At 40.3% G+C, this 22,039-nt stretch overlaps 1 protein-coding gene across 2 annotated transcripts in view; it reads left to right on the forward strand.

Moving 5' to 3' along the window:
• The window catches only part of CDC42BPA (CDC42 binding protein kinase alpha), a 3,351,611-nt gene that overhangs the window by 3,071,002 nt on the left and 258,570 nt on the right, over positions 1-22,039 (forward strand). For both annotated transcript variants that reach the window (XM_044059574.1, XM_044059584.1), the window contains exon 32: positions 2,721-2,818. In XM_044059574.1, the coding sequence (XP_043915509.1) occupies positions 2,721-2,818 (98 nt within the window). The remainder of the gene's footprint in view (positions 1-2,720; positions 2,819-22,039) is intronic.

Genomic DNA, 22,039 nt, shown 5'->3' on the forward strand with positions numbered 1-22,039 from the left:
TCTTCCTTTTACCATCTTTGCTGCTTTTTTTCCCAGGATTCCAAGCCATCAGTTTTAGGACAGCTGCCTATAAATCTATCATTTCCATGTCTAACACTTTCCTTTATACTTTGTGGCTGCATTTTATCCTGTTTGCATTCTACTCAACAGTTTAATGTTTCTATGTGTGTTTTGTTAGTTTTGCAGGATATTGTGCTACTAAATCTTCACCTGCTGCATTTTTTTATTGTTTGGCTAACTAGTCAATTTTGAACCCTTCTAAGACTGTGCATGTGTAGTCCATCTACCAGTTCTTAACAAGATGCAGGCTTGTACTAGTACACACATGTTTTTAGACCCTTACGTTTAAGGTAATACCATCTACTTTACACTTCGTAGATGCTTTTCTCCTTGACCCTGGTGCAGCAGCCAAAAAGAATTACATCAGTATATTTTGTATTCTCAGATGCTGACCATACCCTTCCTTCACTTTAAAAAGTCCCTTAGGGTCTTTGTGACCATGAGACAGTAACCTGTTTTGTTGTTCTTTTTAATGTCATTAGCTAAAGTGCATTGTAACCAAATTCACAGTATGTTTGTTGACTATTAAAACTTCAAGGTTTTTACACCACCTACTGAGGAGATTTTCTTTTTCCTTCCATTTTTCTCTCATGAAGGTAGAGCTGTTAGTCCCCAGGCTGACTCTGATCCTAAACCCTGATAGATTTGAGGGTGTTTCCATAAGTTATTTAAACTTTACCCTTTGTGGCCTAAGGAGTACAAGTCCATTGCTGTAGTACTCCTTCACTTATGGACCTTTACTCCCTAGTCTGTCTCTGTTTCAGTTAGATTGGTGAATTTGTTATATTGCCTAAAGCCTGTTTATTTTTTAAATTCTGTTAGCATGTACCTCTGGCTTGCTTTTTATGTTCCAATGATGCTCTCTGTATGTCCTTGACATTAGGTGTATTCTTTAGTCTACTCTATGCACCCTTCTAAGGCTGTTTAAAGTGTATCCAATTTCATTTCAAGAGATATGACCTCTTGAGAAGTCCAGCTCTAGCAGAGCAATGAGTAATGGTTAGGACATGTCAATTTATACCTTTGCAGATTTTTCAAGTCAGCTCTTCTCTTCTTTGTTGTTTTTAGATGCATTTCCTAGAAAAGCTACTTTTGTGAGGCTTCACTCAATTCCTGAAGCTGGAGACTCTGTACTTGAGGTAAAGAAAGATGGACCTGTCCTATCCCATGTAAAAATTGTGCATTTAGCATAATGTTAGCTGAGTAAAACCAGGTCTATCCTTCTACATACCCACTCTTCTTCCCCTCTAACAGTTAGTCTGAGCAGTTTGTCCAGCTTGAGAGGTATTTGCAGAGATTGTTTGGCCTCTTTGTGTGAACCACCTTAACACAGGCTGGCAGAGATCTGGAGAGGAGTCCTATGCAGAGGATTATAGGTAAAAATATAGGTGCCAGCTACTCTGCGAACATGTTAAATAATTAACTAAGTCATGATGGTCTTAGCCCTAAAAGTAGAGGAAGGTGGACCTAGTACAGGGGTCTGCAACCTTCACTATCAAAAGAGCCATTTTTGGCCCCTCTACCATCAAATAAAATTCAGCTGGAGCCACAAAACCTATTATTCCTAAAATGAAAATAACACAATGTATAATGTTTTATATATTGTTATTGTGTGTGTGTATAAAATGCATGTCAACAGAAACCATATTATTTTAGCAGGTTTCTAAGTTTATAAGAGCAATATTTAAAATCTATCCCTATTTTTCTTTCTTGGTTCCCTTTTATTTGGGCTCTGTCCAGATTTCTTGTGGTAAGAGTTTAAGAGGTATGAGAGGTATGGAAACCTTTGAGGAGATGCTGCTGCTGCCGGGGGATCGCTTGATCACTCTCGGTGTGTGTAGAATGCATGGTAACAGAAAACATGTTATTCCATCAAGTTTGTAAGTTCATAAGAGCAATATTTAAAAATCTGTCACTCGATCACTATTAGTGTGTGTGTGTGTGTGTGTGTGTGTGTGTGTGTGTGTGTGTGTCATGTGGCAGAGTGGCCATTATTTTTCAAAGCTACAGGAGCCACTGCAGAGGGGTGGAAGAGCCATATGCGGCTCCAGAGCTGCAGGTTGCAGACCCCTAACCTAGTATTACACATCTGTTGTTATGTTGAACAACCTTCATACCTGCATGAAGGTACACAGTGAAAGTCAGTATATTTGTATGTTGTGGGTTCCTTTTGAAATTCTTCACACTGTAATTGAGATTCTCAGACTGGTGGAAATGAATGTCTAAATGTAGGGTAGTGTATGCTATGCCACTGGAGATTGTGGTATCTTACAGTATGTCCCTCTTCTCTAAGGCACAGACAGCAGTCTTGTAATTCGTGTATTGATTAGTTGTGTGCAGCCACTCCTGAAAAAATGCGTTAAAGGTGCAGCAGAGAGTTTTGGAATGTGGTTTTGTTTTCAGTGGTGGTTATTTTTAAAACTGTCAGGTTTTGAGGGATCTGGTGTCACACTTCTGATATAGAGCTATGATGTCTTGTACATAATAATGAAGCTGGATTTTAAATATGACCCAGGTATTTGGGATATAAAATTCTGCTTTGTACAGTACTTTGCGTTTCTCATTAAGGCACTTTACTAAGCAAATACCAGCCAGTGTAACAAGTGATTAAATAGTACACTGCAGTACATTTTAACATATGTGCATATGGATCTTTACAGGTTACAGTGCTCCATACCTCTCAGTGTACAGTGAAAATGCCATTGATGTGTTTGATGTGAACTCCATGGAGTGGTTTCAAACTATACCTCTAAAAAAGGTATGTATTTTGCAAACTAAACCTAAAGTTGTTCGTGTTAAAATTTGGTAAGTATTACACCTGGCCTCTCATCCTGCCTGATTTTATGAGAACTTGAATGTTGCAGTTATTTTAAGAGAAGTGATCTTTCGATATTTAATTACACCATTGTAATGTCTTATGTTCCAGATGTACGTATCTGAATGCTGTTAAAATTACTATTACTAGCACTTTTTTACTACCTATAATAGTTCCAGTGGGAAAACAGTCATGCACAATCATGTGTAGAATCCAAACTAATACATGTATGTGCCATTTCACACTGACTTACTGCAGCATTGGTCCCTGTTAGTCCCCCCACCATGTAGGAGCAAGACTTCTTGCTTGCATGTCACAAGAACTAGAGTGTTAAATCTGTAGTTATATCCTTTATTTGGAACTATTAATGCAGCATTGCTTCTGTGGAAGTCTTATTGCAGCATTATTTGATACTGCAGGTTTTAACTCAGTTGTCAGTAGGACTGAGACAAGTAGATGCTTATCATCTCAACTCATAAAACTTTCCCCGGCTGTTGAAGGTCCCTACCTTTTACTCACAATCTCAGGCACAGTCTGGCTCCTTTTCCAGATCTACAGCTGCTTAGTGAAATTAAATTACCCTGAAGATGGTAGCAGACTACTACTAGATTTTTGTGGTAGTAGCTCTGCTTTTGCAGATTTTCTCCTGTGTTCATGTCGGATCTTTTCAGTTTCTGTTTTAAACTATTTAACTGACTTTTTCTGTCACTGTTGGGAGTCTCCTATCCCCCGTTGTTGTGTATTTGCCAGTTTGTGACAATTTTCAGAGTGTTTTCTAGGTAGTTTTTGAGTGGCTGCTTTTGCTGCTAAATCTGCTTCAGGTATGTCTCCTATGGAGAGGACTCCCTCTGGCTTCTCTCTTCTGCTTTGAAACCACAGTTCCTAACCCACATGCCTACTTCTGCTGTGTCCATTAGGCACAGTAGGTCTTTGTCTGTTGAACCAGACTGTGAAAAAATGTGACATGCTTTCCTTCAGTTGCAACAGTTTTGGCCTCAGCTGATGTCTCCTACTAGCATCAGGGACTCCAGGATACCTTCTTTGCATGATTTTTCTGACTTATGTCTGGACCTTTCTTCTTTAAGGTTAAGTTGAGCTAGAATTCCATTGAAACCGTAGATGACTCCTCAACTTTGATGTTGACACCAGTGGCTGCTTGAAAGTCATTGCCCTTGACAACTCTGATGTTGACAAAGCTGTTGGCATGGAGGGACTTGACTTTGACCTCTTCTGGGTCAATCCCAACATCAGTATTGAAGGTCAGTGCTTTGGGATTGACTTCTCTTGGTTTTGGGGCCATATCTTTCATCTCTGAACTCTGCTTTTCAGTGTTCAACTTTGGGGCCACTGACCCCAACTTTGGTATCACTTATCCTTTCAGAGTTGGGGGTCCAAATTGGTTCTAACAGCTTTGGCCTTGATGATGTTTCTGATCCCAGAGTTGTGGTCACCTTTGGCAGTGCACTGTCTCTTGATCACAATTGGCCCAGCTTTGATGAAGGGTCATGGCAGGTTTAGTGCCCAGAATGCAGTTGTCCCTGTATAACCCCTTTGCCATGGTGATACAGGCAGTGGCTCACTTAAGATCGTCATCCACCTCATCTGTCTTGCCTCCTTCCCTTCAGGACAGAGGACCCTGTCGTACATCTCAGGGTGTGCAGTCCTTATCTTATCTGGAATCCATCCAACCTGGGACTGCATAAAAGGTAAAGTGCAAGAGTAATCACTTCACCAGAGTCCCCCAGTGTAGACACAGATGGTAATCAGCAAAGGTGATTCTCCTCCCAAGCTGGTGACTCCACTCCAAATATGGGGAGGTTTTAGAACTCATCAGGGTAAAAACTAAATGGCCCAAAGACTCCCCCTCTGAATTTGAGTATATACTGATGGATGTCATCTGTTTGCACAGATCTTCCTCTTGGGTGGCTCTGCCTTCCAACGAGTTAGTAAAAATGATTGTGGAAATACATGGAAAACCTTGGATCGGGTGGCTGCTACCCCTAAACTGAAACTGCTAGTACAGAGCCATCATTATGATAAGTACATAACTTTCATTTTCCACTTGTGTTTTAACAGTTTTACAACATGTGCTGGTTTTAAGACAGTGACTATGTACTTTTTTTTTTTTGCTGCAGTTTAAACTGTAATTAGTGTCCAAGTGGGTCTCATTGTTGTTTGTGCAGCTTGACTGTTCAGAAGAATAATCTCACCATGTCTTGAAAACTTAGTTTGGTCAGGTTTTCCAATGATAGGTGATGATGGTTTCCAGCTACAGAGTCTGGCTTGTGCTGATGAAAATAAACTACACAAAATCTAGAAAATGGATGGTGCTATGATGTGTAATCTGGTTACTGAGTTTGTAAAATGAAAGCCAGCCATTGCAGTTGCACTGTCACTTAATGGAAGAATTAGGGACATTGCAATGAACATTTCAGCAGAGGACTTGAAGACAAATGAAGTTCTGTCCACTTTAATAACTTGACTTGATGCTGTGTTCCTGAGAGGAAAATTATCAGTTTTGTGATGCTTACTCTTAATTTTGGCCAAACGGTTTCTGTGGCAGATTATGTCATTGATTTTGAGCAAAGATATAGTTGAATGCATGCATATACTATGATGCTGTTAGACGCAGTGTTAGATATTGCACAATTAAATATAAAAGATATTTAGTTTTAACAGCATGCACACAACTTTGCCTTCACCTAGTGTAATAATGACTTTCAAGCATGGAGGTGGAAAAGTAGTGTGTTCCACCAAGAGACTGAAAACAGTAGTGAAACTTTGGGCAATTTAAACAGTTGTATTGAAACAGTAATTAGTCCCTCTTGAGATGCATTTGTTGCTGAGTAAAACATCCTTTAAAGGGTAGAAACAGTCCTGGATATGGAAAATGACAAAATAGCGATGTCTAACGAACCAGTGACTCTTGAATTAAGTAGTTTGAGACATAATTATTTCAGCATTCTAGATATTGACCTTAAAGAGAATCATTCTGAGAGTAAGGTCCTTATAGTTTCCGAAAATGTGGCTAAAGAGGAAACACAGAAAGTTTTAAAGAAACTGCATCTTCAATTTGTACATGCTTCTGTGGATAGTCTACAGAAATTATTTTGTAGTTCAGGAAACAAGACCATTGAATGTATTGAGTGAGCTCCCATTGCCAGATCACCCATTGTGGGGAATGGGGCTTTGGTTTGCACAAGAATGACACCTAGCCACAAAGATTTTGGGATATACAAATACGCTGTTGATTGCAAAATCGGTTTCACACTGCAAAATGAAAACAAAACGTCAAGCACTGAACTCTTGTATGAACATACTGCTGGACTGGGCTATATCAACAAGTTTAAAGTTCATTATTGAAAAATGTAGTAGTATATATTTTATCAGCCGATTATTACATTATCTCATTTATTTATCTACTGTCCTCTTGAAGGAAGCAGATCAATACAAGGATCTATGAATTATGATTTCTTTGAACCTGTATTTTGAAAATCACAGTAAAACTGTTTAAAGTCAGATGTTGAGGAAGATGGGTCACTTCTTTAGAATGTTAACTAGGGATGAAGAATGCCTTATAAGAATATTCAAATACTTTATAAATCCTTTTTAAAACTGATCTTAGAGTGTAACAGTGCTTTTTGTGTGTATACACAAGGACAACTACAAGTAAAAATTTACTAAAAGATCAGATTCAGTTAAAAATTTGAATTATGAGAATTGATGTAAACAGCTTAAAACTCTGTTCAGTAAGTTATGCATACATATGTGGCAAGCTTAAATTAACCTTCAATGTTTTTTATGAACCAGTCTTGCAAGCGACGTTTAACATGGATGTTTTCACCTGTGATAAGATAACTTGACGTAATAATGTGAATTTTTCAGACGCAGTTATGTAAGACTAAAAAAATATTCACATGTAATAAACACTATGGCTCTTTTGTGGAATAACACTGTCATTTATTTTCATCTCTCTAACATTTTGACAGCTTTCAAGAGATCTTCTGATAACTGGCTGGAAGACAAAGTATATATGCTGTATCTGAGGGAATCAGTGTTCCTAGTTGGCCATTAGGTCCAAACACTTTAATACTACTTTTGAACTTATGGGCTAAGTGTTACCAGGTCGTGTTAGAACCAGATGAGCTTGTGCTGTTATGGTGGTTAGCACCAGTAAAGCCAAGGAGAATCCAGCATGCGGAGGCAGAGCTCCCCTCAGGTGACAGCTGTAGTTGGCTTGCATGAACTTTCAAGGAGGAGGGGGTGCTTCTTTTCCCCACCTTGTGACTCTTGCCAGGGAATGGAAGGGCTGATACAGATACCTGGGTATTAATGAATGGCTGTAGGAACTCACTCATCTTGGGAATGCCTGATTGAGTGTCAGTTGTAGCACCACTGGGCAAAGTACTGGGAGGATGCAAAAAAAAAAAAAAAAGAAGAAGTCAAGCCATAATATTTAGTGACAGAGAAAGGGAAGTATGACATATAGCTGAAATCTTAGGGCAATCTAGTAGAGCTTTAGGAAGACACACTGATTGGTATAATTTGCAGTTTTTACACTCTGCTGATGTTGCAGGCACAGAATGGTCTGTTGACATGTCACATGTAAAAGGTGTTCCCTCTGAATCAGGAACTGATCAGATACAGTACACTGACTCCTGTATGGAACATTATGTATTCATGACTGGGAATGTATGATCTGAGTCAGCAAAACAGGATAAGATACAGACCAAGAAGTAATCATACTTGAAGAAGTTGGTAATATTTTTTTTTACACATATGCCCTCACTGCCTGACAATTGACCTGTTTGTCTCCCCATCAGTGGGGTGAGGATCAACAAGGAGGGGCCATCATTAAAGCAACCATCAGGAGTGGCTAGTGTTTTTCTTCTTTTATGTTAACATCCCAAACCACACCTGACTAAGCATGATGGAAGGAGATGTGCTGTGAGCTGACCACAAGGGATGTTCCCCTCTATGCAGCCCTGCCCCAACCTCAAAACATGGCATATGGTCTCTCCAGTTTCCACCAGGGCGACAGCACCTACATGGTATGGCCCTGAGTGCACATAACCACCACCCCACAAGAGAGGTGAGCAGGCTAATCAAACCTTAGTCACCTGAGATGCAGTCAGGGCTGCATCCTTCTGCTGCATGGAACCCGTCAAAGACGTTGCTAATGTTTACTAAATATGCATCTCTACTATATATGGATGTACATGCTGAAAGAAACTTCAAAAGGAATAAGACTAAGAGCATGTCTTGTGGATAGATGGTTTGTAGGGCTTTGCAGAAGAGAACTTTTAAAAGAATCACCAACACTTGTGCCAGAATTTTGTCTCATTTTGGCCTTAAAAGATTCACCAACACCAGAATTTTGTTTGTCTCATTTTGGCCTTAATCGTGTCAAAACAGTGGAAAGTTCATTTCTCAGACATTAATATATGCATTTATATCTGTCCCCTTTATGATGTGTGGGATGACTGTGGACACTCAAAAAGTATGTTTATGGTCTGCCTGTTGTATTACTCTACTGGTATAACAAAAGTGTAGACATCTTTCCTAAGTCAGGATGGAGAAGTTCTCAGGTTGACTGTGCTGTGTTCTGTTGTCTGGATGGGGACAGTAATGCCACTGAAGTGCTTGCCTTCCATCTGTATGAATTATGCACAATGGCTTGCAAGGCTTTCCTATTTCAGTTATTCCCTTCCTAAAAGGATGGCTGTGAAGAGCATGACCACTTTTATGTGGGATTGGACTTGGCTACTTTTGATGGAATGGTGTTGGTACACCGACTTACATAAAAAAAAGAAAATCTTCGTTCTGTTCATGAAACCATCAAAGGCAGTGCAATGAGATGTTCCACTTATCCCAACAGTGATGGACTTACATAGATTAAAAATTGAGTAAATTGTTGGGGATTATCAGGCAGAGTAGACCATATGACATGTTTAGTGCTTTCCCCTGGCATCCTGCATAGAAAATGCCACTATACAGGCTATTCATGAAACAAACACTGTTTGGAAAATCATTTCTGCAAAAGTAACTGTAAAGGTTTGACCCCTGGAAACAGTGAATCCTGAAGTTTGCTGATTTCAATGATGCTTCATAAGGAAAACTACCTGATGTTTTGATGAGAGAGCAATGAAAATTCTCACTCCTTTTGCTGGTAATTGACTCTTTAAAAAAGCAGTATGCAGTATCCTCACTGGTAAAACTCTTGCCATGTGAGATAACCTCAACAATGTACATTTTTTCTAGCCACTTTATATCCTGAATGTATAACTGATGACCAAGGTATGACACCTTTCAGATAATCTGTGTCACAGGTAATATTACTTTGGTAGAGGCAATTTACTGTAGAAACTTCATCACAGAAAATGTTTTTTTTGTCCAGAAACCAGTGGAGTGAAAATTAACCAATTCAAATTCCTGTCTTCAGCTACAAAAAAAGTAGCTATCAGTCTGTAGTACTAAGAAGGGGAGGTCAATCTGTGGCCTTGTAAAAGAACTTGATGAAGATATGTAGCATATTGCTTGTTAATCTCTGCTCAACGTGTTTACTTTTTTCACGTAGAGAGGGGGAGTTTGTTTTTATTTGTCATTTTTTAGCACTTTTAGTGCAGTATCCCTCCTGTGGGGAAAGACTTTTATTGCAGCATGTTTGTCACTTGATTTGCAACAGTTTTTTGGCTTTCTGTTTACATGCAGTTTAGACTGTGAACTGTGTGTGTGTGTGTGTGTGTGTGTGTGTGTGTGTGTGCACGTGCACGTGCTCTAGCCTTTTCACTGTGACCAAATTGAAATTGCCATTGTGGTGCTAGCTGTTGAAGTCAGCTATGAAAACATTTTAAAATGCTGATGTTCTTCGTGTTTCACTGTTGCAGTCATCACCTGTGGGTTATCCCTGCTTTGGTAGCCCTTGGCCGGCCCAAATACCAGAGTCAGTTTTTCTGCGTCAGCTGCTGTCACTTACTGACTGACGTCAGGTCATCAGTGCTGTAAAGGGGAGCAGCCGACACCATTACACCAGTCTTTCTTGCCATCGAGCCCGTACAAGCAGTTCACAAGTGTGCCAGTCGGTCACTACCACAGTTTTGATTTACAGCTGAAAACGTCTAAAGTTAAGTACCCCATTGGGGATCCCTTTTTTCCTTGCACTAACCGATGTCTGAAAAAGTTAACAATTGTCTTGCCTGTGGAAAGCAAATACCACACTGAAACTTCCACTCATACTGCGTCACTTGTTTAGGCCCGGATCACGACGTCCCCCGTTGCCGGTTCTGTGCCTTCTTTAATGTGAGAACCATTCATGATAGAGCTGTTATTGTAGCCAGGTATTTTCCTCTTCCATCTTCGCATTCCGAAATGGCATCTGTCAGCCAACCTTCCATAGACATTCCGTAGAAACGTAAGGATGAAGATAGAGGCAGACCTCACAAGGCCAAGCCTTCCAACGACTCTACCGGTAAGCAGGTCGTCAATTCTCCGGAAGTCAGTGAGGCACTTTTGCAGCCCCTGATGCCTGATTCGATACCTTCGCAGGCCTCTACCGAACCCTTTCGGAGTCCGATATGCTGCAGAAATCTTCGTCTTCCGAGCCTTTGGTTGTCTCTGCCTCGGTTGGGTCCGGAGCCACGACACAGGCACTGGTTTCTAAGGAGGCCTTTCACACTACCGATTCCAGACAAAAAACATCTTCTCTTCTGACTACTGTTCCTCTCAGACTGATGCATTCTCTTAGGCCTAGAGGCAAGGCCACTCCCAAGAAAACTACCTCTAGCCACCATGTTACTTTTGCTCCAACTCCCCAAACTCAAATGCTTAAAATGGCAGAGGATCTTATCACCCTTATTAGGGGTAGTCAGGCCACAACTTCAAAAAGGAAAATAGACATTTCTCCTGAAATACTAACAGAACAGGATTCAGAGGTGTCTGATTATTCAGATTTTGAAGAGGAACAACAACCTGTGACTGCTTATGAGGATTCAGATGCAGAGGAATCCATTCGCTCTGCCTCCCCACCAGAAGATCTTTCCTTTGGGGAAACCCTTCACACCCTCAGGGAACATTTCAACTGGGAATCCCAAGACTTCTCTCAGTCTAAGAAAAGACTAAGAGAGTTTCTAGACCTGCCCCAGCACAGACCGTTGGCCTCTGTAATCTTATAGGTGGTTGATGATGTCTTCCAGGAATCCAGTTTAACTCCTGATGCCCTCTCACCTGCTCCCAGAAAACATGACAGGTATTACAGAGTACCGGATTCTCATAAATACCTGTACAGAAATCCTGCTGCAGACCCAGAGGTCATTACACAGGACCAAAAGGAGACAAGGCCAGTTCTGCAAAGAATCCTACTCCTTTTGACAAGGACTCTGACCTCTGGACAGATGGAGTAAAAAAGTATATACCTCAGCAACCTTGGCTGTCAGATTTGTCAACTGTCAGTTCCACATGTTAAAATATCAACAACACACTTTGGAACTGTTAAAACAAAAAAATTCTACCTTTCCTGACTGTGCCAATTCGAAAGAGTTAGCAGATTTACTGCACTATACTTGTCAAGTGGCTAAACATTCATTACAGTGTGGATATGATGCCCTAGAAGCCTCAAGCAGGGCAGCAGTGTCAGGATCTGTGATTAGGAGACATGCATGGCTGAAGGAACAACCCCTCCCTGATCATGTCAAATCTAAATTACTTGATGCACCCTTGGATAAGGACCGCTTGTTTGGAGAAAAAGCAGAAGAGGTGCTTAAAAAGATGGAAGACAACGCAAAATGTATGCAAACAGTAAAACATTTCCTTCAGGTACAACTTGCTAGGTTCAGCAGGAAGTCTTCCTCAAAACACTGGTCCTTTTCTGCACCTAGCAGACAGGGGCAAGGTAAGTTCCACAGGGACAGACCACCCAGACTCCCACCCCAGGGACAGCAGAGAACCAAACAGTGGACCACTTCCACTCCAAAGGCAGGGAGTTCTATGCCATCCCTCTGTGGCAAAAACTCTTAATGACTCCCTCTCCACCCTCTGCCATCTTCTCTCTCACCAAAAACTAGGAGGAAGGGTCTCCCTCTGCAAAGAAAATTGGCTTTCTGTAGCAAAGGACTAATGGGTCTTAAAGATAATTTTTCAGGGATACAAATTCTCCTTCAGCGAACTCCCAGTTCTAAGAGTGTACCCAGACTTACCTCCAAATCAGTGGGTAGAGGCAGTGAAACAAGTCCAAACTCTCATATCCCAAGGGGCAGTAGAATCTGTCCCCTCAGATCAAACAGGCAAAGTCTTTTATTCCAGACTATTCCTTGTTCCCAGTAAAGAGGGCACTTGATGCACATCCTGGATTTATCCATTCTGAGCACCTTCCTGGTGGTCCCCAAATTCAAAATGCTAACCTTACAGCAGCTGCTGCCAATGCTGACAAAAAATGCCTGGTTAGTAACCCTAGATCTAAAAGATGCCTACCCCCAGATCCCCATACAGGAATCCTGCAGGAAATTCCTTCGCTTCAGAGCAGGCTCACAACACTTTCAGTACTCTGCGCTACCCTTTGGCTTATCTACTGCTCCCAGGGTATTCACCAAATGCTTAGCCCCCGCCATAGCCTTCTGCAGACAGAAAAATATACATATTTACCCTTATCTGGACGACTGCCTCTATCAGGCAGACTGCAAAGAAAAACTCCTCAAGGACCTCCTCTTTGTCAAAACCCTCCTTAGGGTACACTATCAACGAGAAGTCAAAGCAAACACCCTCCAGGAAGATCATTTTCTTCTGCTGGACACAGCATCCCAAATGACCTTCCTATCCCCAGAAAAGCAGAGTTTCCTGCCTCCCCATTTCTCCCAGCTGGCTTCCAGAAGTCACCTCACTGCCAGGAAGTTCCTGCAAGCCTTGGGGTACATGGCATCTTGCATCCTTCTAATTCTCTGACCAGGCGTCACATGAGAAAACTTCAGTGATACCTAAAGAACCTTTGGTGTCAGCACTCTCAGCCTCTAGAGACCTGTCTCCCTCTGATCCCCTGTATAAGGTCCGAGTTTCTCTGATGGGCAGGGCCTGTGTCCAGAACAAGGGTCTTTCCTTCACCCTCCACCCAACCAGGCAGACCGTTACCACCAACGCCTCAGACATAGCTTGGGGTGCTCACCTAGAATGCAGGTGCACCCAAAGTCTTTGGGATGCTCAGCGCCTTCCATTACACATCAACCAGAAGGAAATGATGGCAGTACAAAAGGCTCTGACTTCCTTCAAACCCCATCTCAAGCCAGGGGTGGTCCTTATCAAAACAGACAACACCACAGTAATGTGGTACATCAACAAACGGGGAGGGACCCAATCTTACCCTCTGTGCAGGCTAGCCATGGACCTCTGGCTGACGGCCTGTTCCATGGGACTACACCTGATAGCCCAATACCTACCAGGGATCAGCAACATCCTAGCAGACCACTTAAGCAGAAACTTACTGGACCCCCACAGACAAATCTTTTTACAAATCACTCAGGAGTGGGGGACTCAGGAGGTGGATCTCTTTGCTTCGCATTTCAACCATCAGCTGAAAAAATTCTGTACCAGGGAGTATCACCACCTAGCGTGGAAGGTGGATGCATTGACTTTCCCCTGGAAGACCCTCTTTGTGTACACATTCCCTCCTGTGCCCCTTATTCCAAAGGTACTAATCAAAGTAAGGGAGGAGAGACCAAAAGCCATTCTCATTGCTCCAGATTGGCCCAGACAACATTGGTACCCATTACTGCGCAGCCTGACCTTACAGCCTCCCAGGCCGCTCCCCCTGATCTCAGACCTCTTAACTCAGGTGTGGGGGGGATGCTCCACCCAGATTTGCAGACTCTCAAACTATCAGCATGGCTAACACTCTAAAGGCAAGCAAGGGGCCCTGTCAAGCAAACAGGTCCTAGACATTATCACAGAGGCCAGAAGGCCCAGCACCAAAAAATCTTAAGCAGGAAAATGGAAAAGATTTTGCTCCTGGAGGCAGTCCAGAGGGGGCAATACCTCACAACCTTCCATCCCTCTTATCCTGGACTACCTAGCGAAGCTACTTAATAGTGGCCTCTCCTTCTCCTCTATTAAAATCCACGCCTCATCCATTTCAGCTCATCTTGATACAGAACGGCTCATGTTCTCCTATCCTTTGATTAAACAATTCCTCAGAGGGGCTTCCAATGTCAGACCTCCCAGAAGGCCACCCACTCCAGCCTGGGACCTGAATTATGTTTTGGAAAAACTAACTTTACCACCCTTCGAACCTGCTGCTTCAGCAGAACTAAGATTCCTCTCCTGGAAGACTGCTTTTCTCCTAGCTATCACCTCAGCCAGGGGAGCTTCTGAACTTCAGGCACTGATGGCCATTGAGCCCTTCATCATCTTCCATACAGACAGGGTCTCCCTGGGGACTAACCCCTCCTTTATGCCCAAGCTGGTATCTAATGTAACTCTCAGTCAGAACATACATCTACCCACCTTCTTTTCTAACCCTCAAAACAAGGGGATATGAATGTTGCACTCACTAGACGTGTACAGACAGCTCAGATACTATCTGGACCATACTAAACTCTTCAGAAAAACAGATCAACTGCTTGTCAGCTTTGCCCCAGGGGCAGAGGGGAAGCCCATTTCCATACAAACCATTTCCAAATGGATATCACACTGTATCCATTTCTGCTACAGATTGGATGAGAACCCCCCCCCCAAGTCTATTTGAACCCATTCCACTAGGGCAACCTTCACTTCCACTGCATTCCTCAGAGGAGTTTCCCACCAGTGACATCCTGGAAGCTGCCACCTGGACTTCTGTCCATACCTTTACCAAGCATTATCACTTACCTCTATTTTCTAAGGCTAGGGCAGGGTTAGCCTCTGCAGTTCTGCAGGGCATGCTGACCCATTCCTATGTCTCTTACTAAGCCTACCACCCCTCTCCTCAGCTTTGGGAATCCTCCCACAGGTGATGACTGCAACAGTGAAACACGAAGGACATAGTACAGTTGTGTGCACTTACCATAAATGTAGATGTTCGAGTGTATTCACTGTTGCAGTCCTGGTTTCCCACCCTCCTTCCCCATTATATCTTCTTTTTTTAGGGAGATGTAAATTTCTAAAGGTGGCTTTTAGCCACCAGGACCACCTTACCATATTTACTTGAGCCTCTGACAGGTTAAGGTAAGAAAAACTGATGTAATGGCGTCGGCTGCTCTCCTTTGTAGCACTGACGACCTGACCTCAGTCAGCAAGCGACAGCAGCCGATGCAGAAAAACATTGATTCTGGTATTCGGGCCGGCTGAGGGCTACCACAGCAGGGATTACCCACAGGTGATGACTGCAACAGTGAATACACTCAAACATCTACATTTATGGTAAGTGTACACAACTGATTTTTTCCTTACCACACAGAAAACCACGTTTTAATTTTTAACGTGGCATGTGCAGAAGGTCATTGATAGTAAGTCGTGGTGCCTCAGAAAAATTATCATTCATCCAGTTATTTTTTTTATTACCTATTTATTCAGTTTCTAACTATATAGCGCCTCTGAGCCCTTGAGGTCATCTTTTTTGTTTCAGCTGAGAACTGGAAATCAAAATAAAAATAATGTGTAGTCTCTGGTCATTTTTTCAAATATGGACATTTCTGTTGTTGCAAGCAACATACAAACAGTGTTACAGTACAGTCTGTTTTAGCTGTTAATCAAATCATAACATATATCAGAAAGACACATTCCTTTGGAGCACATTGTGCTTTCTAATAGCTTACCCCTATTTCCCAGAGAGGTTTTGCACTATATCAAAACTAAAAATTAGTAAGTACAAAGGAAAACATTCGTAATGTAATATATAATAACCTTTAAATTGATATTCATGATTCAGATGTCACTTCTACCTGTAGTGTTCAAGACATCCATTTCAACATTTTTTTCTCGTGTCTTGACATTTGATGACAGAGTTCCTTTTCTTTTATCTCCTTTGTCGTTTACTTGATTACTTTGTTCTTTTCCATTTTATGATGATTGCTTTCTTCACAGCTAGAAATGATAATCCAGCAAACCTTTTGGCCCTTTTACTGTTTCCTCTATTTTATATAAACTAGTCGTCCAGAGAGATGTTGTGATTAACATTTTTCCAGGCCAAGTGACATTACATAAGTTCTGTATCTCCATCTTAAACTGTTCTAATTTAGGACATTGTCAAAAGATATGTATAAACGTTCCTATTAAATCGGCATGACATCTCCAACAAATGGGTGTATCAGTCAAATACATTGTAGAGAGTCATGAAGGAGTGTAAAAATTTGTACAAATGCTTTCCAACCAAAAAGTATTAATTTTCTTACTTTTGTAGCATGTCTGGGAGTTACAATAACTCCCAATCTGCTTGAATAGCTGTAGTATTTGAATCTTCCTCACAAATAATTCTAAACTTATTTGTCTCTTTGTCATTGCCTTCTTTTAATGTTTTGTACAGTTTGCTTACGACTCCTTTTTTACCTGAATGTTTTCATCTGTTTTCTATTCATCAAATAACTCATTTTCAGCATTCATCCCTTTGGATTGTGTACAATTCCAAAGCCTTCAGCTTGTCTATTAATTTATTGTGTGATTATCAGTTTTTACCATAGTCTATACCCTTATCTTTGTATTGTTCCCTTGTCATTATTTTTCTTCGTATCAGTAACCTGACCCAGTACAGTAATCTTCTATAAGCCTTCAGACTTTTGAAAAATGTCTGTTACTTGCAGTGCCCATTATTGTAATATTTCTCTTTAACCAAGTCCATGTGGTTTTGTCTCAGAGTTTTTTTATCAGCCTTGTTAGCTATACCACCAGCTTCCTTCTTCCTTTATCCTTTCCAACTTTCTGTTCCTTACTAACTTATACACTCTTCTGATCCTGTCCAGTTGTTCTATTAGGATAGGTTTCCATCTGTAGTGATGGTTTGGGTCTGTTATGCCCTGCAACATTTTAATTCTTGATGCCTTGCAGTATATCTCAAAGTCAAGGACTCCTGACTCTCCTGCTTCTGTTGTTCAAGTCATAATGTTCCATGGCACTCAGCATTTTTATTGTGCCCATAAAAATGTTGTAGTGCCAAAAAGCTCATCAGTCGGAGGAAGAGTTAAACCCTGAGATACATGTAATACTTGTGGCAGAACAAACCAGGCAGTTAGTGCAGAAGATTAAGGCTCTGAGTTGTTAAGTTGTTTCCTGTAGTCCAGGGCGGAGAGTTAGATTCATTTTACCTCCATTTGCCTACTGTGACTTCTAAGCAGGTCATTTAACTATACAGTGCCCTGAGTCCCAGGTTACCTTTGAAAAGGGATACTTGTGTCCAGTGATCTTGTGTGCTTAAAAAATGAATAAAAAAAACTGGACTGTCTGAATTCTTTGTATCATGTCTAAACAGTACTTTTGTATTTCCCATATAGAGCTTTTATATGACTTAAAATACTCAAATTTTAAGGATAGCAGCTGTTAAAGTCCGTCCAAAGTAAACTAGTTGGTTGGAGTCACTCAGAAAAGGGTACTCTTCATTGCAATCTGTCACTGCTGAAATAAGTTATCTTTATTGCTTTAGTCATTTGTTTGTTTATTTTATGTCCTTCAATTCTACCATATTGACAGGTTGCTTGAAATACTGCTTTCAAATCCCTTTCACCATCTATCAAATAAGGAAGGAAGACATCCACTTACAGGGACAGAGTATATGCCTGCAGTTCATGTTTCTTTAATTGTATCTGCTGCAACCATCTTGCTAAGGGTTCAAGATAAATAATGAATGGAAGAGGGAAAAGAGGACACCCCTGTCTACTGCATCAATTTAAATGAACATTTTTTGGAAAGTCTACTTCCTTCCTTTATTTGTACTGAGGCATTATAATACAAATATTTTATTAAATACACCCACCTTTCAGGAAAGCCCATCACTTGTAATAATGTAAGTAAATAATTTAAGTAAATATTGCCAACAAAGCCAGCCAAATTCCTTTCCAGCATCCACACTTGCAGTGAGCATTGTATGTTTGCTTTACTTGTTTTCAATAGGCTGTTATGAGTGGTTCAAACTAGTGCAAACGCACCTGCTCCAGACTGTTCAGTGGAGGGGATGATACAAGCTTATAACCATGATTAAGTGTCAGTGGTAATCTATATTATTAGATTTATAATTGGTATCTGCCTGGTTTCTGAAAAACTGTTATGACAATTTGTATCCATGCATTTGGGGTCTGTCCAGTTACTAGCACATAATTAGTTAGATAACTAAAGTCCTTAAAAAGTTGTCTTTACACATTACATACACTTCTGCTGGATAACCATCCACACCAATTACTCTTTTTTTTTGATTTCTTAATATTGTTTCCACCTCATCATCTGTAACTTTTTTAACAAACAATTCCCCTATTCCTAGTCCAAACTTTTGCATAGGAGCTTGCATAAGAAGTCCATTTTTTTGGTCCTTCTGTCCTGATTGTCTCCAAATTTCTCCGAAAACTCCCCCTGTTATAGTCTTGCATTTTGATCAACCTGTCATCTGTTGGCTAAACCTTATAGCTATAAAATGCTTTTCTGCTTTAAGTGTTATTTCAAAATGTAAAATTCTAAGTGTTTGCTTTGCTTGATCTACCCTTTAAATTAGCAATTGATCTACATTACCTGTCACTCCAGCACTTTGAGTTCAGCCCATTCTTTCTTATGAATCACTTTGTCCTGTGCCTTCAGTAGTTCTATATGTAGCCTGGCCATTTTTAGTTTACTAACTGTCTTTTCTCATCTACAAAAATCTTTAGCTCTTCCTTATACCCATCCCCTATTTATATTATCTGACCCCTGTTATATGGAAAGTGCATCACTGCTGTCTAAGTACAACTCCAGTCTACATTTACATTGTTTTCCTAGACAACAATGCAGGTTAACTGTTCAATTTCTCTCATACGTTTCCTTTTCAACATACCTTTCTGAACAATAAGAAATGGTCAGATAACATATGTATATAGACGCTTAATAAGATCTACACGATCCTTTCTAACCATGATTTTGTCTGCTTTTGAATATGATTTATAGTTGAATGAGAAACATACATACTTACATCTAGGAAGCCATAATGCCTCATGCACATCTATCATTCCCATTACTGTAGTATATTTATAATTATGCAATGACCCCCCCCATTAATATTTTAAAATGTGCATGCTGATTGGCCAGCGTGCCCGTTGTAAATCCCACAGTATACCATCGGAAAAAGGTCCGGTCGCCCGAACTTTTTTCCGTTGGTATAAGGTGTCCAAAACACTTTTTTTTTTTAATAAAAAGAAAAAAACGGAGCAACGGAGACTTTCTTTTCTCCATTGCTTCTGTTTCAAAGCATTGATGTACTGGGTATGCATAGGAATGCAAGTCCCATACTCATGCGCAGTACATCAACACAAAGAAGCAGTATACCACCACCGGCGGAAGAACAGTAATGCTCCATTATAGAAAGACATTATTTATGAAAAGTAAGTGTTTTTTTTCTTAAATAATGTCATTGTATAATAGCAATAACCGACTCCGTGTTTGTGGTATACTGAAATTTACCCACGGTTGGCTTTATTTAATCATTTGGGCTTCACCCTCATGATTAAACCATGCCAACCATGGGTAAATTTTCAATATACCACACCACGTCGTCGGTTATTGCTTAAATACACCACACCACATCGTCGGTTATTACTTAAACAAATCATTCTAATGCAAGTATAGAATCAGTGTACACCTTACCATTGGAGAAGCGTGTGTTGCAGTCTGCTGCCCACAAAACCATCCCCTTCTGTGCTGTAACCTATTGTTTTAAACTTAATTTCAGCCCAGTGTGAAAACAGAAACTCAGAAAAAAGAGAGCCAATGAACTTGTCTTTTGGGGTAAATTTCAGTAACTGGCTAGTAAGTGCACTGCCTGGATGCCAACTAAAAAGAAATTCAGAGAACTTGAAAGAAGATCAGTCACAAAAGGTGAGGAGAGAACACTGACTGCGAAGAATCCTACAGCTTTCAGCAAAAAGCAGTGTAAGCTTCAGCTTTGGTGGAAGACATGACGTCCAGTAATCTAGAAGCTCAGAGCTGATTAAAATAAACGAAACACTAAAGGAGTCTATCAACTAAAAAAATAAAAGGCAGGAAAAGTGGAAGAAGCTTTAAAGAGATATTCAGATCAGGTAAAAAATGCAAAAATCAGAGGTCAAAATCGAAGAAAAGGCTGGTTAAGTATGAGACTGCTCAAGAAAAGACAGAGCACATAGGGAAAATCTGAGATTTTCTGCTGTACTAGAGAAGCTGGAAGGAACAGACTGTATTAATTATATGAAAGCACAAATAAGCAACTGGACAGGTATTCCACAGCAGGAGTTGTTAATTGAAAGGGAACATTGTGTGTATGCTCCAAACCTGGCCATGAGAAAGTGACCTAGACCTACAGCAGAAAGAGTTGATTCTGACAAAACTGTGATGGAAGGACAAAGTGCTAAAAGTGTGAAACAGTCGAGTGTTTCTGGAAAATGATTACTCACTGTACAAGAGGCAGAAGAGGAGTAAATGTACTCCAGTAATCGGGGAATTTCAAGAAGCTGAGTAAGATTCAAGCTGTTGTGTCTAGCTTTTTCAGAATATTAATTTCTGGAGGGTCAAAATCATTTTTTGATGCAGAACATACTAAGGAGGAAATAAAAGTTTGTCCAACAAAGAGTGAGCTGTCAAACAGAAGGAGATTCTGCTTCTTGTTTTTCTGGAAATAAAGCCCATAAAGAGAGACTATGCAAGTGATACCTTTTTCAGTGTTTCAAAGGAAAATGCTTGAGAGAGAGAAAAAAGAACAAGAGTTGACTAGAAGAACCAGGGGTACAGTGGAAATGAAGCAGAGACTGGATTTGGGAGATGGGGATCAACAGGAAGAAAACCAGCAACTTGGAAATTTATGAATAAATTTGGTATTACAAAGCATTAATTATATTTGTGAAATATGACATACAGGAAAACCTGTAAATATTGGACTTCTTTGACTTTGTTAAACTTGTAGGAGACTCCAAAGCTTTTGCCCTACTCCATGTCATTAATGTTTGCAAGAACATTTAAGAGGGGGGAGTGAAAGGAAAGAGTTAACTGTGAGTAAAACAAAATTTTGTTCTTAACAGTAATGTTTTGTAATGCATGGCATAAACTGCATGCTGTAAAGTAAAGCTTTCTCGGTTATTTTCTAGTGTAATAGGGATACTGAAGTAAACAGGTGCCCTTTTTTCCTTCTTTCACAGTATTCATTTTTAAGAAATGTAAGCACTGCAATGTAAAAAGAAAAGAAAAGTCTGCACTAAAAAGCATGTTACAACAAAAATGATATGTTTTTTTTTTTTTTTTTACTTTTGCATAAGGGAATGATTGGATTAAGGCCCTTGGCTGATCTAATACCAACTTTTAAGTGGAAGTAAATAAAATAACACTGAATATCATGATTTTTTCTCTAGCAAATAAATGAGTGCTTGTAGTGGAGGCAGCTGTATATCTGGCTGTCATGTTTACATACAGAGGCAATCTGATAAAGGGGCAATACAAATTGAATAATTCTTTCTTTCAATAGCCAGGAGATAATGTTTTCTACATCTCAGAAAGAATAAAAATATGACATCACTCAGTAGAAGTGGAAGCACAGGCTGTACCATGTGTCTTATCATGGATAACCTTCATTATATGTTAATTCAAGCCTGTGAGTGTGGCTTTCAGTCTGGGACAATTGTTGCTCTTTGGAGGGTTAAACTTCATTATTTGAAGATGTACATAGTTTTGTTAGTATTAAGTTAGTAGGTTTTAGGGGTGCTCTGGGGTGTTTTTATGAGGGTTTTCATTAAAACAAAACGTTTTGCAATATGTGGTATAGGCTGAAATGGCTATGACAAGAAACAACTGTGTAAAAGATCAACCTGACAAACACTGGTGTATGCATGTATTACAAAAGCTGAAACTAGACATTTTTAAAAAAATTGTTACACACAACAGGTGAGAATAATACCTTCGTAACATAATGACATTGACAACACTTTCCATATTATCGTTAAATGTGAATGGTCTCACAGATATACACGAGAAAGAAAGAGTAGTGAACTATATTAAAATGCAGAGTATAAGTAG

Source organism: Protopterus annectens, chromosome 1.part2 (genome assembly GCF_019279795.1).
Source record: "Protopterus annectens isolate FY-2018-M chromosome 1.part2, PAN1.0, whole genome shotgun sequence".
Taxonomy (NCBI): Eukaryota; Metazoa; Chordata; order Ceratodontiformes; family Protopteridae; genus Protopterus; species Protopterus annectens.